Here is a 16689-nt window from a genome sequence, read left to right as displayed (position 1 = left end):
ACTTTCCACTATTCCCATCACAAAGAACTTGATAATCTTCAAACAATGAGTAGCATAATTTCTTTACATTATTAATTTCAAAAGAAGATGAACTTCTATAGAGCTTGAGAAAGAAGTATTCTAACAACTTTAATTTATATCTTGGATCCAAAATAATGGCAATTCCCATGATTCTGTGTATAATAGACCAATATTTTTTAAAATTGGTTACCATTTTTGTAGCCATATTTTTAATAGCCTCAATTGAACAAATTTGCCATTGTTGTAAAGATAACTTTTTTTCCACAAATCAAATGAAATAAAACATTTGTCGTAGGATATTGTATCCTAAAAAATATCTCAGCCATATGATTAAAGAGTTCTAAGCTACTACAAATTTCTTTAGCAATTTCCACTCATTTGTTGTAGGGGTACATGTATACATATGTTCTCTTGTTTTCAAATGAATAAAAAAACTCTCGTCACTCATGTTCAATTGGAATAGAGGGAGGAGGGGCAATAATAAGAATCAAAAAGGTCCATTGAAGACAAAAACTTGAAGACATTGAAAAGACTTCAAGAACCAATGACAAGGGTAAGGGTAAAGAGAATAAATGGAGACTTAGAAAATATGGTTGTTGTCTTATTTGAAAGAGAGCTTAATTTAGAGTTAGAAAAGTCCAAGATGGTCAATTATATATGCTTAAATAATTTGGACTCTAACGATTTTTATTAGGATTTAATTATTATGTTTAGTTTATTTATTTTAATATTAGTTATTACTTATTTTGAGTTTTTATTTAGGATAAAATCTTGTTATTTTATTTAGTTTATTTGAATTTAGGCTTGTTAGTACAAAAAGTCTATTAGGGTTTGTGTTAGTATTGATTTACAAGCACCAGACATATATAAGCTTTTGTAAATATATTTTTAATTAGTTTTGAATATAATTTGAGGTTGAAGACTCTTTTGAGAGCGTGTGACTCTAAGTTCTTGAGTGAGCCAATTATTATTTTTTATCTTATCAAGAGGCCAAGACTCTTGTAACGATCGTTCTTTGACTTATCAATCTTGTGATTGTAGCTTCGTTTTCCATCTCTATTGTATTTTTACTTTTATTAATTTTCTTCTTATTTCAACTCTTATTTGTGCCCTATAATTTCATTTTTATTGTGTGAAATTCAATTCAAGATCGTTTAATTCGGCAAGATGAATTGTGATTATCATTAAGCAATCGACGACGAGACTAAACTGGCTGGCGATTGTAACACCCTCATATTTATTACTTTTGTTTTTAGAAAAGATGAAGTTTAGTGCATGTTCTCTCGCTCAAGCAAGATTGATTTTTCTAGGCCAGACATTTTGGAGCACTCTCGCTCACAGATGGACATCACATATATTTATGCTTCATCTTGAGGGGGAGTTTTATCATGCATAGTTAGAAAATATAACTAATTCAATTAGTTGTTATATGTATATATATGATTAGCTCATTCCTTGTAATATAGTTCAATTTTGATGCTTTTCAATAATATTCAGTTTTCTCTCTCGATTCTAATACAACGAGAAAATAGACAGAGAAACCAAAACTTAAAAAGAAGAAAGATAAACCTATCACTCAAACAAATCTTTAATCTCCTCATGTGAAGAGCAACACCAAATTCAAATTTCAAGAACCATGGATAGTGAACAAATAAAATAGGAGCACAACCCAATGCCATCAAAACGCAAAGAAGAAAGAGGGAATTGAGAGTTGACTATCACAAGAATACAATTAAACCTTTGGTTATGGAAGTGTGTTGACGAAAGACGATAGATTCACTAGAGAACTGTTATTTAACAATTTGAATTCTTGAATCTACATTAACGGATCTTAAGTTAGAAATCAAAAGTTATTGCATTTCCTGAAACTTGATTGTATTTAGCAAAAGAAAAGAGTCATGGAAAATGCCATGACTTTGATACTATGTCAAGAAACATGGTAGATCCTAAAATAAGAAGAAAATTGAAAGAAATTGAGAAATTTTAATAACTTTTATTATTGATAGAAATAAAATAAGTGAGTACAAACTATATTATTATTTATATAGATGAAAATTTTAAGATTAACTAACATCTTAACTAACTAATTATTTTTCTTACAACATATTCAATGATCTTATATTTTCTAAGGCTATGTTTGAGAGTTAGGTTTAGGAGGGGAAGAGAGAGGAGGGAACGAGTTAGAGAGAGTTTAATCTTGTTTGGAAGTTGGTTAATTAGGAGAGAAAAGTTTTGGAAGTTTTTTTAAACCCTCCAAAAGCTTGTTTTTTAAGTTTCTCCATTTTTGGAGTTTTCTCTCTTCCACCCTTTCATACTATTTTACAAATAAAATTTTAACTTTTTTTAAAAAAAATAATTAGTTTTTCAAGTGATAATTTTTAAAAATAAAAAATAAAAATATTAATTTTAAAATTATTTATATAATTAACCCCTATCATCCTCCCTCCTCAATATTAAATATCCAAACAAGAGAGGGGTTTAACCTTCTTCCCCTCTCTTACCTTCCCTTCCTTCTCCCTTCGAATCTTTCTCTTTCCTTCCTCTCCAAACTCTCAAATAAAGCTTAAAAAAAATAAAAAATAAAAACTTAATAAATACATATATGTTACAAGTGGTCTTGTTATTTACAATTCTCTCTTCTCATTCTCCAATTTCAATGCTAAAATTTGCAAGCTTTATTCCATTTGAAGAAGGCTTGAAAATATTAATAAACCCCTATCACTACGGAAGAATTAAAAAGGAAAAATATGTGCATACAAGGTGGAAAAGCAACACTTCTTTTGTGGTGCACATTTGTCATGCTACACACATCCAACTCTGTCACATGACTACTAATTGTGTAGTACTCATTCATAAGGCTGCACAGTTTAGAATACAATACATGTTTCTTTTTTTAATTATTAATGCTTGTCCAATATGTTTCATACACCAAAAGATCATGTGTCACATTGTGAGATATTGTGCCTTTTGATTTTGTTGCACACATATAAAACACAAAAATACGTAGCTTATTTTAATAAATAATTTTTAAAATTGCATTATTTGGAAAAAAAAAAAAAAGTCCATTTCTTATGAGTCTCTTTGAAAGCTTTTGGTGGACGACTGGACATGAATGACAGGAGTTTTCTCTCTTCAATAAGCTTATATGAGGGTTTTAGACTTACAGCAAGCATGAATGACCTATACTTTGCTTGCTGGGAATAGTGCTACGCAGGAAACAAAATATTTAGTTAAATTAACTCAAAGTCCTTTGGCTGGTACTTCCCAAAAATAACTTAAAAGAACTATTTGAGTGGGTACTCCCAAACTCAACTTAATTTGATGTAGAATGTAACTTTAAAGGTACCCTTTGGTAGGGTATTCCACCAATTAAGTTATAGTACTCCTCGACTCACGTAGAAAAATAAGAATACAAATCATTATCATTATCATTATCAACTATTTACAAAGAGAGTCTATTTATACGTTAGATAAAATACTAAAAAAATCAAAGATAATCTAAATAACAAAATAGAAGATAATTCAAAATTAAAAAAACCAAATATTAAATAAGATAATTTAGTCTACGTTATTTTTTGGAGTGAGAACAATTAATCTTCTCCACAGAGTAAAAACATAGAAGTATTATAATCCAAAAGAACAGGGTTCATTTGACAAAAACTCCTCTTTTGTAATTCATGTGACATCTGAATCAAGGTGATTTTATTTGACAGCATATTCATCATCAATTATAGTTATCATGGTTGTGTAGTTAGTTTTTCGAGAAAAAAAGATTAACCGTAGAAATCTGGCAATAATAGATGCAATTTTGAAGTTTTGCAGCATGTTTTGTTTTGTGTAACAGCTTTAAAACACAAGATTTAGTAGAGACATCCGGTATGATAAATGCTTATGCTTTTATAATTTTTGGATAAACTTTTAAAAATATTATTTTGGTCATTTTACCCACACACAGCAACTTTTATCTTTAATTAATAATTTTATAATAAAATTAAAAATTAAATATCTGCTTAATAAAAACCTATAATTATTTCCTTTAAATGTGACGTATATTTAATATTAAATTTGTTGTTAACGTCAATTTAAACATATATTTAATTATGTTTGATAATTCAAAATTAATTGTATTTAAATTAATTTTATTTAATTAATAAGTTGGCCAAAAATAACGAAAATTATAGAATAAATAATAAATTATAAAAACGTAACTTTCTTTAGTCCAAACTATTTTGTAATGTAACTTTTATTATTTAATTTATATATTTTTTTAAACATACTCAGTTGTATGTTTTTAAATAGAAATATTAAAGATTAAGCATAAGAGAAAAACAAATAGTAACAAACGATGCGTACCTGACTAATAGCCTCCTCTCTCACAGACTCACAGCAAGACATAACAAATTGGTAAAAGTTCCAACTTTGTTCACCGATTCAGCCTCCTGCATCAAAATTCAAAACCCCCGAACTTGCATTCCCTCTTTCTACGATAACAAGCTCAAAACATAGGCAGAGAGAGAAAGAGAGAAGCCATGAGAAGAAGAGCCAGAGAGCTTCTTAACCTCTCTTTTTCTATGCACCCAACAATGAAGCCTTACTCTTTACCAAAATCATCATCATTATCCACTTATTTTCTTCAAAGGACTAGCACTTTCTCAACCTCTTCCTCCTCCTCCATAACCCCTCCTATTGAAGAAGCAAAGACCTCATCATCCAAGTCCCAAAGGGATTCACTGATTTTAGAACAGTTCAAACAAAGAAAACTCGAAGGGTCTTCAAAGGACTCGAAGGGTAATCCCCAAGTGCAACTTCAGTCCCATCACCAAGTTCTGATTCTACTGCTGAGAAGGTTGTCCAAAAGGGTATGCAGAATAAGAGTGACTCCACCATGGTGGTTGCAAGTTTTAAGGAGTTGGGTGTGAGTGAGGAGCTTGTTAAGGTCATGGAGGGGATTGGTGGTTTTGTTCCAAGTGAGATTCAATGTGTGGCTATTCCAGCTATTTTAGAAGGGAAGAGTTTGTTGTTGAGTTCACCATCTGAACCTGACAGGACTTTGGCCTTCTTGTTGCCCTTTATTCAGGTTTATTTAATTATATTCACTACTTTTCCAAAGGTTTTCAGCCTTAGCAACTTTCTTTAGATTGGTATAACAAGATAGTTCGATTTAGGAATGCAAGCTTTGTTCCTAATCAATGTCATAACATTGGTCGGAAGGTTTCTCAGCATTAAATCCCAAATTCGTTAGGCTTTTGTTTCTTTGATATATTTGAACTCTGTTAGGATTGACTGTTAACCATTATATTCCACTGAGAGCAAATAAATTTCTAGAGCCTCTTAATATGATCAATTTTTTTATTTTCTATTTTCTTACAATCATTGTATTAAATTAAATTACAAAACATTTCTACTTTTTGGATGTCAACTTCAGGAACGGGTGGCACATTTAGAAGCCCAAAACTGCCCATGATTAACAACATTAGCTTGATTAATTTATTTTTAATTCACTTATATGTTTTTAAGAATTAGTGAATAGATGGAGGCTGGTGGGTAAATTTGGGAGGACATAAGATTAGGAGTAAAACCTTGTGTGGGAAGGTTAGAAGATTGTGGAAGGATTCAAATCTAGAAAATTACTGCACCTTGATTGTCCAAAGATAGTTCTCTCTGCAACAGACTGAAGGTGAGAAGAAATTTATAAAACAAGGTTGAATATTTTAGTATCTATAAATTAATCAGTTAAGTACATATTTATTTATTTTCATTTTATTGACATCCGAACTGGAGAGGTGAACTGACAGCTTTTACAGTTTTTTCCCTTCTATGTTCTTTATTTTGATTTGGAAAAATCGATTAAATCTGTTAACTTGTTCAGCTGCTAAGACAGGATGGAGAATTGCATAGTTTGAATTTGAAGCATCCACGAGCCATTGTGCTTTGTGCTACAGAGGAGAAAGCTTTACAGGTGATTATATCCCTAGTAGTATATACTACCATCATCTTGTATGTTTAGTGCTGTAAGGTCTGCACCTGGAATTCAAGAATTGATTTTGACCCTAGCAAATATGGGATAGCAGTGCTTTAATGCTGCAAGATATATCATCCATAATGCGGAGTTTATCTCTGCAAAGGATTGTGCTTCACCAGATAATGGGCAGTCAGATCCCTCAATTGGCCTCATGATTGGAACTCCTTGTGAGATTCTTCAGTACATTGAAGAGGGGAGTATTGTTCCTGCTGAAATACAATACTTGGTTAGTATCACTTATAATATTGTAGTGTCAAAATCTATGTAAAGGCCCTCAGGTTACAAGTTCTTGGGAGCTCCTAGCATTGATCACACTTGTTGTCTTTTCATGTTTTCTAAGTAGGTTTTGGATGATACGGATTGCATGCTTGGTAGTGGCCTTGGTCCTAAAATTTATAAAATTCTCAGACCGTTGCAAGATCATGAATCAAAATCCACTGTCAAAAGATTGCAAACTATCCTGGCAATTTCAACAATAGCTGAGGTTTGTTGACCAACTATTTTATTTAGTATTTGGACTCTCCTTGCATGAAGGTAATATGCTTAGGCCTACATCCTGATTATGTTTCTGATTTTTCTTTTTCATATGACAGGTTTTGGGTGAACAATCCCCCCTTGTAAAGCATCTTGAGCATGATCATGCAGGAAATATTTCTGCAATGTCTTTAGAGATGGAGCAAACAGAAGTCTTTCATTTCACAGAATCTCTGGATGCTCTTAGGAAAAAAGTGGCTGAGGCCATGGATTCCCTTTTGAAATAACAGTGACATCTTGGTCTACAATTTCTCTGGCATATCACAAAAGAAGAAAAGTCAAAATAGGTTAAAATGTTCTTTCTGATAAATCTTATGAATCGTGTCTGTATAGATTGTTATTATGTTCTAACTTTGAAGTACCTAATGACCGGGCTCTCTTTCTTTTGCTGCTGTTGTTGTTATTATTATTGTTGACAAAATCCAAATTATTGGATGTGTAGATTCTACCTTCTGTGTAGGCTGAGTCCTAGTATCGGGTACTTTTAAATTAGAGGATTACAAATTTACAATGACATACATATTGCCTACAAGAGTGTTTAACTCACAGCAAAACTTGAACTCCAGCATTCTATGCAAAATGTTGAAAATATATCTTTTATTAGTGCCGTACCACTTTAAAAACAGATATTTTAGAATTTCAGCTTCTCAAAATGGAAGTTCTCAAACAATTGAGAGGACTCTCTCTCTCTCTCTCTCTCATTACGTTCTTTTAAGATTTTGGAACACCTCGCTACACATTTTCTTCTTTGCCTAAGCAATTATTGAGAAATTTTCAGAGTGAGAAGGTGGTTTAAGGGTAAAAAAGAAAACCTTACTCCAAACCCACTTGAAAACTATTATTTGGACTGCAGGTATATTCACAACTTATAAGGCTGAGAAAAATGGATTTTAATATAATTTTGAGGAAAGGTGTATTTGAGTTTTGAGTAGTAATTAAAAGTTTTCTTTTTCTTTTGTATTTTTTAAGTTTTGTTAGTATTTAGATTTGTTGACTGTTGTCTCATTTGCATTTCTTGGAGTAATTGAGAGTTGTTTAATTGATTTCTTTTTACAGTCATGAGTAAGTAGTGATCATGATGACATTTTTTTATTACTATTTTGATTATTTTGTTGTATTATTATTATTTAAGAGGGTGGACAACGATAAAGTGGTTGGCCCCAATAATATCCTTATTAAGTTTGAAAATGATTGAGAGAACAAGAAATTGAGTAACTTATTAATCTCTTTAATAAGATTGAGATATAAGAATATTTCATATGACTGGAGGATGAGTACTTTGTCCCTGTATAAAAAAACAAGAGAGATATCTAGAATTGTGCAAACTATATAGGGATTAAACTTATGAATCACATGATGAAGTTATGAGTTGTGGAAAGAGGTGAATGAGCATAGACTACTGGATAAAACAGAGATTGCAGAAAATTAATTTAGTTTTATGTAAAGAAGGTCTACAACAAAAACTATATATCTATTAAGAAAGTTGATGGAAAAGTATTACTGCAGAAGAAAAGTATTGTAGATGATTTTTATTGACTTGGAAAAGACATATAACTATGTAACAAAAGAAGTATTATGGAAGACTTAAAAATTTCATCCTCCCATCTATGTTCATTTACTGGATGCTACTAAAGTTATAGCTCACTATGATGGTAGCATTCTTTTTTTTCAATAGAATTGTATGTAAATTGTCTTTATATACCTGAATTTTCTTTTAATCGCATATCAATAAGAAAACTATTCAAATCTATCTCTTATCAACTTAATTTTGATTTTTTCATGTAACATAGAATTCTCACTTGAAGATAATTGGTGCAGCTGAACTACAAAAGGGTTTATATGCAATAGTACCAAGAGCCACAACAATTTTCACCCATATCCCTGTAGAATAAACAATGTTTCTATTATGTTTTGACCTTTACCTTTAGATATTAGGACACCCATCCCTTGAATGACTAAAACCTCTCCACAAACATGTACCTTCAATTTCTTTTTAACGTAACAATGTATATTATGTATGTCATTTGGCAAAGCAACATAAATTGTCCTTTTCTTTCAATACATCTTATTCTAGCAACATTTTTTTTATCTAATTCACATGGATATTTTGGGCCCTTTGGTTGTGAGCTCTTTACTTGTCTATAAATACTTTTCGAAGTTATTGATGGCAAATCTCGTTATACTATGCTTTATTTCATATGCACACAAAGGGGGAAGCACCAAAGCTAATGCCAGACTTGACTATATTTGTCGAGAATCAAGTTGAATCTAAAATAAAATGCATGAAAAGTGATAATGGACCCCAGTTTCATTTATTAACTTTCTATGCTAGAAAAGGACCTGTCCATCAAATGTGTGTAGAAACGCCGCAGCAAAATGAAGTTGTGGAGCGAAAGTATCAACATCTAATTAAAAGCTGCTCAAGCACTTCTATTTCAATCATATAACCCCCCACATTGCCACGAAGACTATTGATGTAATAAAGATTTCTTCGCTTGGATCTATCACTAATGTATTAAGATCCTTCACGTATATCTCCCACCAATGTACTTCAATAGCAGTAGCATATGCTGCTCACTTCATCAATCGCGTGCCTACATCAATGCTTTCAAATTAATGTCCTTGCTCTATACTGCATAATGTTAAGTCTGATTACTCTAAGTTTTTGGGTCGTTGTTATATTTTGCCTCAACTCCCATAAAACAGAGGGAAATTAGTTCCTTGTGCTTGCAAATGCATTTTTATTCAGATCAAGAGTGATATGAAAGGTGTTTTTTGCTCTTTGATCTCAACAACAGAGAGATCTTATCTAGACATGTCATCTTTTATTAGGATTTTTTTTTTTTCATTTCACTTCATAACCACGCCAAGTATTCAATTTCTTTCCTCCACCTATACCACCGATCTTACTCTAGCAAACACAAACACTTCATCTCAGCAAAATGCTTCTCGAAATACAACCTTACCTTAGCCATTACTAAATAAAAAAAAATAAAAAATAAATGGCCCATGCAGGTCTCGAACTTGCGACCTTCGCGTTATTAGCACGATGCTCTAACCAACTGAGCTAATAGGCCAGATATATATGTAAAAAAATTATATATTATTTATATAATGTTAACATTGAAATTAAATGTTCTCCAGCCAATGTCCAGACGTGTATACTAAAAACACTTTATCATTTCATTGAAATTTGACTAAAACAAATATCATTCCATTGAAAGAAAAGTTACAATAATATGTATTATTAAACAATATAAATAAAGGATGATTTTGAACGTATCATGCCTAACCACAGAATAAGGAAAGTCTTATTCTTAAATACTAATCCAAAATGAACAAGTACTAAATAAAGAACATAATGTATCGCTCAACATATTTCTAAAATATAATAATATGCTTATTTCCTCTTTAGTTTAAATTATTCCTTTGCTTTGAATTTTGGATGGGTTTATTTAACACAAGCAAAAAGTAACAGTTTGTGATGGAAACATGATTATCATACAATGTTCGGGGCATTTATTGTTAAAATGTCTCTTAGAATATGGTGCATCATTGCTTTTATGGCTTGGTCCTGAAGGTGGGACGTGACCCTTTACAAGGGGAAATAGGGGACCTGAATCTGGTTTAGACATCTTATCCCCCATTAGCATCACAGAAGCTCCTCCTTCATTATTTTCTTGCTCCATAGACCAAAATTTTGATCGATCTGAATCTGTAATATTATGAGACAACAAAGAAATGGAAGTTTGGCATCGGTGGTATTCATAATTAATTGTGATTAGTGTAAATAGATTCTTAGGAGTTTTTTGGTTTAAGAACAATTATGACCATAGATACGAGGATTTTCTATATAAAGGGAAGACTATGAACATTATTTTTGTTTTAAAAACAGTTTTCTGTTTTTTTAAAAATAAAACATAATACATATTGTATTATACATGCTCTTGTACTTTCAATTTCATTTTCTTTATAGTGCAGTCTTTCAGTTTCACTACCAGAGATATTTGTGGGATAACTTTCGAACTGCTAGAAAGAAAATAAATAGTAGCTATAGCGTATATTTGTTGTTTTTTCTTTTTGAGTCTCTTCAAACGTATGCACGTTAAGGGCATTTTTTGCTTGAACGTTTCATGTCTTGTAACGTGTGTACTATTGTCAAAATGGTAAAATAAGCACAGCGTTAAGTGATGAAGTTTCAAGTTCGCAAACTTTCTAATATGATTTTGTAATTAAAGAACTTGTATGGTATCAATTTAATTATTGAAATAAAAAAAAACTATTATTCTAATAATGCGAATAAAGAAAGGAAAGTACAAGCTTACATCTGCAATTCATAGGCCAACTACATACGGTGATATCTTTTATGCAATTAGTATAACGTAAATTGAAATTTACATGTTTGATATTAATTTTAAATTATTTACAAATTCCTATAAAAAATAGTTAAATAAAAATAGAATATTAAAATAATCATCACTCATATTAATTCTTTTAGATTGAGTTAGAATTAAAGTATAAATTTAACGTGATATCGAAGTATATTTTAAAATCTTTTAGATTATCCTTCTATAATATTGAAACAAGAAAAAAAATACTTTGATTCGTGTACTGAAAAATTCGATGTTAAATGGTAATGGAGTTGGGAACGCATACTAGAATAATATGATAGGAAAATGAAAAACATGTCATTTTCTTCACAATTGAGATGGTCCCCATACGATTTTGCTTTGTGCCTACAAAAATGCCTGAAAGCAAAAGCCTTGAGACCAGGCATGCAGATCCATGCCACGTTGCTTACCAGTGGAACAAACATGAACATCTTATCTTTGAGTTCAAAGCTTGTTGGGATGTATGCTAGTTGTGCTGACCTGAAATCAGCAAGGCTTTTGTTTCAAAAAATTGAATACCCAAATGTGTTTGCATTCAACTGGATGGTTTTGGGTTTGGCATATGACGGTTACGTTGATGATGCGTTGTTTTACTTTCGTTGGATGCGTGGGGTTGGCCACATAGGCAACATTTTCACCTTTTCCATTGTTCTTAAGGCCTGTGTTGGCTTAATGGATTTGAACATGGGGAGACAGGTTCATGCAATGGTTTGTGAACTGGGTTTTCACAGTGATGTCTCAATTGCCAATGCTCTTATAGATATGTATGGTAAATGTTGGGCCATATCTTATGCTTGTAATGTGTTTGATAGAATGGCTGACAGAGATGTTGCCTCGTGGACGTCAATGATTTGTGGGTTTTGTAACGTTGGGAAAATCGAGCAAGCGCTGGTGTTGTTCGAGAGGATGAAGTTGGAAGGATTGGAGCCAAATGATTTCACATGGAATGCTATTATTGCTGCATATGCTCGTTCAAGCGATAGCAGCAAAGCTTTTGCTTTCTTTGAGAGGATGAAGAAAGAGGGTTTTATTCCTGATGTGGTTGCGTGGAATGCAATGATTTCGGGGTTTGTACAAAATCATCAAGTCAGGGAAGTGTTTAAGATGTTTAGGGAGATGATACATTCAAGGATTCAACCCAATCAAATTACTATTGTTGCGCTGCTTCCTGCATGTGGATCAGCAGGTTGTATTAAATGGGGAAGAGAAGTTCATGGATTTATATGCCGGAAGGGGTTTGATGCGAATGTTTTCATTGCTAGTGCTCTTATTGATATGTATTCGAAGTGTGGGAGTTTGAAAGATGCTCAAAATGTATTTGACATGATTCCATGTAAGAATGTTGCATCATGGAATGCAATGATTGATTGCTATGGAAAGTGTGGCATGGTTGATTCTTCCTTGGAGCTGTTTGAAAAAATGCAGGAAGAAGGACTGCAGCCAAATGAAGTTACCTTTACATGTATTCTTTCAGCATGCAGCCATAGTGGCTCAGTGCAAAAAGGTTTACAGATCTTCTCATCAATGAACCAGCGTTATGGGATTGAAGTATGCTTGCAGCATTATGCTTGTGTTGTTGATATATTGTGTCGTTCTGGAAGGACAGTAGAAGCATATGAATTTTTCAAAGTCATGCCAATACAAGTCACAGAGTCAATGGCTGGTGCTTTTCTAAATGGGTGCAAAGTTCATGGAAGAAAAGATCTGGCTAAAATGATGACTGAGGAAATAATGAGAATGAAGTTAAAAGGACCCGGTGGCTTTGTTACACTGTCAAATATCTATGCTGCTGATGGTGACTGGGAAAAGGTAGGGAATGTAAGGAATGTGATGAAAGAAAGAAATGTCCATAAGCAGCCTGGTTTTAGTTGGCTTGAAAAGCTAGGTCAGATTCTTGAAGGAAAGAAAGAGAAAGAAGGAAACATGGCCAGTGGATTGGACATGTGACATTATATAATATCATTGGTGATTTTGTCTTTCACATTTAGATGTAAATACATCACTATGACAGTCGCGGTTTGGAACTTGTGTTCCTATTGGAAGAGTTACTCTACTCATTTTGGTTCATCTACTAATTGTTAATTATTCAACACAAGAGTAACTCGAGTTTCCAGATTCTTTTGTTGATGTCTATTTTCCAGTTTGTAATTGCTCATGATCCTTCCTTTAAAAGTGCAGCATTTGGTGATTCAGTACTTCAAAGAGGTGAGCAAAGATAAGTTATCCAATTTCTATAATTATTGGCACAAAGGAAAGACACTCCAGATTGAACACACTAAAAACAACTGTATTCAGTTGTAGCCTCCAGTGCAGAAGGGACAAACACTGATTGTCACCACCCACTTCAGAAGTTGATGTTTGGGACTGTGATGCTGCTTGATAATATATAACACAGGCATAAGTTAGAATCAGGTTTGGTTGGGAAAGCACAAGGCTTTGGGGAACAACTACACAGTGCCTTTCAGGACTAGTTAGAGGACTGACGAGAATGATCACACTAATTTGTAGACTGAAGTTCTTTGCTTTGCAGTTCTTTACGATGCATGAGTATGTAAATTCCCACAATGCTACCATTGATGTCGCTGGATCGTTTGATAATTCTTAAGGTCATGTTGTCATTCTAATTAAATTTATGATATATATTGTCATTTTAAACAATTATTAAATAAGAACTTAATTAAACTTTGTATTCAAATATATCTATGTTCGTAAATGAATGTTACCTTTAAATAGATCACATTTATCTCTGCAACCGGTGCTTGTATATAAGAAATATGATAAAAAAATAAGTAGAGTCCAATTTTCAAAGATCAGCAACGTTGCTTTTACAAAGAACGATTCACTCAAGGTAAGAAACTAATAAAGATTGTCTAAGATATGAAGAGAGTCACACTTTAAAAATCTTCTGTATAATATAACTTGGGAATTTCATAATAAGGTTTGAAATTCCAAATCTAAGTAATATTATAACCTAAATTAAAAAACACAATTTTAATTTTGTATAATTACTTAAAAGTAATCCTTTTCATTAAGTAAAAGCCAAACTTTTGTTCAACGTTGGTTTGTAGTTTGTAGAAGGGATTCCAATTCTAGAAATATAATTTTGGGTGCAGGGTATTCTTAATAAAGATATTAATCTCACAACAATATAAAAAAGAAAACACGTTAAAAGATATAAAAAACAAAAACACTAAAGCTTTTAATCGTTGTTGATTAATTTTAACAATTAAAAATTACCAAGTAAAATTTAAAATAAAATTAAAAGAAAAATGTTTATTGAATTCAAATAAATAAATAAAAAGTATGATTAGTTTAGATTCACGGAGAAAAAGACCGAATTTAAAAATTAAATTGACAAAAATAATGTAAAAGTATCTGTAATTGAGATTTGAGAAGAAATAATTTTACTTCGAAATATTAAAATAATTAATTTGATGAATCTTAAATTTCAAAAATAAATTAAAATATTAAAATATTTAATAATTTAAAATTTATTAAACAAATAAGTGTTAAATAATATATATAAATTAAGTATCATAAAGCAAAAGAAAATTCAATAAAAATATTCACACTTGTTTTTGGTATTAAAATATTTTGAGTTTATATAATATACAAGTGGACCATATTATTCATTAACTTGATTAAAATTATTTTTAATTTAAAATCATTAAATAATTAATTAAAATAAAATAAATTTACCTAAGATAGGACTTTTCTACCAGAATAGGTAAAAAAAATATTTACCACTATATATATATATATATATATTATTTGTCTAATTTTCACCCTCTTAAATTAAACTAAATAAAGAAAGTAATATAGAAAATATTTTCTATTTCAAAATTAAATAAATCCTTCTTTTATTTGAAAAAATTAATTAATTCTCAAGTTTTGGTGCGCTGTCTAGCAGTCCGGGGTAGCAACAGGGTGATGGACATCGCCAACCACTAAGAGCAAATTGAAGAGTTGGAAAACCTAAGTGCATCGCTTCCCAGAGCCAAAACAACACTAACAGCTTGCATCGGCAAATCCTCCAACTACACCATGTTTGGTTCTACACGAATCCTTTCCGACATTACTCTCCGCCTTCGTCAAAACCTATCAGTGAGTCCCTCAACACAACAGCGCTTGTTTCTATTTATCATTTCCCTTAGTCCTTCAGGGTTCTCTCTAGAACATCCTAGAATTTCACCATTTTTGTTGTGCAGCTTCGTGGCGTGCGCGTACAGAACATAAACATTGGAGGTGGTGTTGGAGGCGAAATCCCCGATAACAAGCGTCTCGAGTACGCTCTTCAGCACATCCACGGAATTGGCCGTTCCAAATCGCACCACATCGTGTGTGAACTCGGTGTCGAGAACAAGTACGTGAAGGACCTTAGCAAGAGAGAACTCTATTCCCTTCGCGAGTTGCTGTCCAAGTACTTGATTGGAAACGATTTGGTACTTTTCTTATTTACACGCTTGTCTTTTGTGTGCCTTTTTTGTTACGTATTATGTGTGTGTGATTGTTTTTGTTGTTTTTTTCAGAAAAAGTGCGTTGAGAGAGATGTGGGGAGGTTGGTTGGCATTCAGTGCTACAGAGGGATCAGGCATGTGGATAACTTGCCCTGCCGCGGACAGCGAACTCATACAAATGCCCGCACCAGGAGGAGTAGGCGAACATTTGCAGGGTCGAGATAGGTACTGCAATAGAAACAAATGAGTGTTGTGTTTCTGCTTGAAATAAGCTTTCTTAGAGACTTAGAGTGTGTTTGGATTGGTGTCAAATTTACTCAAGTCTGTATCTATTTCAATCCTACAAGTTATAGCTTTCACATTAAAACGATTTAATGGAATTTTATTAAGTTTCCAGACATATTTGGTGTTTTTTTAGCCAAATCAATGTTGAGCTTTACATTTTCAACCACCTTTGATATGCTTATCTTTGCTTTTCGAAAATGTTAGTGTCTCATATCATGTGGTCTTATTTCTCATTTTGATGGTTTTTAAATTGAAAATTTTCAATCATTTGTGTTGGTGTTACTGATGTGATCTCTTTGTAAATTGTAGTTGATCATTTTATTGGTTGTGAATCAGTTGGAAGGGGAATTTGTGTTTGTAGTTTATAGCATCCAACTTCTCATATTTTAGGTTTCCAATTTGCTGGGCTCAGGTTCACTTAACATAAAATATAGAATCTGTATTTATTGGACCAGTAAGTTCCAAATATTCCAGGTTCTTGAGCGGAGTGCAGTTTTCCACATATTCTCCCCATTTGTTGGTGATCCAAAGTTTGATTATTTGGCACTCTTGTCTTTAATGTTGATACGCACAAAATTTATGGGGATTGAATGAGTTAGTAAGCAGGGCAATTGATGTTTGAAGATAAATGGACACATTCCAAGCTACTAATTTATGAAATGAGGCAGAGGATGCTGTTAATTTTATCAAGCTAGAACAAAAATCAACGTTAAGGATTTTGTGGATTTGGAATAACTGACTCTAGTTCCTGGTAAAATCACTGAAGTAATGAAATTTCTACTAGATGATGTCATAATCATCTAGAGTAAAATAGAGCAAGGGCCTACAATAATGTATGGAATATGGATGGAGATTTGCAAATTAAAATCCTAAAATTCAAGATTTTTATATATAAGTTATTTAGAATATCTTTCCTTTACAAAGTAATTTTGTGCAAAAAAAGAAGAAAAAAAAAACCGAGTGGCTAATGTGCGATGGT

General features: G+C 32.2%; 3 protein-coding genes and 1 non-coding gene across 4 annotated transcripts; 3 read left to right on the top strand and 1 right to left on the bottom strand.

Annotated features, from left to right (window-relative positions):
* The first annotated feature begins 4344 nt into the window (after positions 1-4344).
* LOC113851459 (DEAD-box ATP-dependent RNA helicase 39-like) lies at positions 4345-6962 on the top strand. Its single transcript, XM_027481946.1, has 5 exons — positions 4345-5098; positions 5903-5980; positions 6093-6269; positions 6387-6527; positions 6637-6962. Exons 1-5 carry the CDS (start codon positions 4883-4885, stop codon positions 6802-6804), a joined length of 780 nt encoding a protein of 259 aa, XP_027337747.1. The 5' UTR covers positions 4345-4882; the 3' UTR covers positions 6805-6962.
* Positions 6963-9580: 2618 nt separating this feature from the next.
* TRNAI-AAU lies at positions 9581-9654 on the bottom strand. The gene has a single exon. It is a non-coding gene; the product is annotated as a tRNA-Ile (tRNA).
* Positions 9655-11253: 1599 nt separating this feature from the next.
* LOC113850855 (pentatricopeptide repeat-containing protein At5g59600-like) lies at positions 11254-12915 on the top strand. Its single transcript, XM_027481379.1, has one exon. It carries the CDS (start codon positions 11254-11256, stop codon positions 12913-12915), a length of 1662 nt encoding a protein of 553 aa, XP_027337180.1.
* Positions 12916-13169: 254 nt separating this feature from the next.
* Positions 13170-15903, top strand: LOC113851338 (small ribosomal subunit protein S13, mitochondrial). Its single transcript, XM_027481801.1, has 5 exons — positions 13170-13173; positions 13517-13519; positions 14966-15072; positions 15177-15410; positions 15498-15903. The coding sequence occupies exons 3-5, from the start codon at positions 15013-15015 to the stop codon at positions 15648-15650; spliced, it is 447 nt and encodes a 148-aa protein (XP_027337602.1). The 5' UTR covers positions 13170-13173; positions 13517-13519; positions 14966-15012; the 3' UTR covers positions 15651-15903.
* Positions 15904-16689: the final 786 nt, after the last annotated feature.

Source organism: Abrus precatorius, unplaced genomic scaffold (genome assembly GCF_003935025.1).
Source record: "Abrus precatorius isolate BTA unplaced genomic scaffold, Abrus_2018 Scaffold9, whole genome shotgun sequence".
NCBI lineage: Eukaryota > Viridiplantae > Streptophyta > Magnoliopsida > Fabales > Fabaceae > Abrus > Abrus precatorius.
This window is presented reverse-complemented; position numbering and strand designations above follow the sequence as displayed.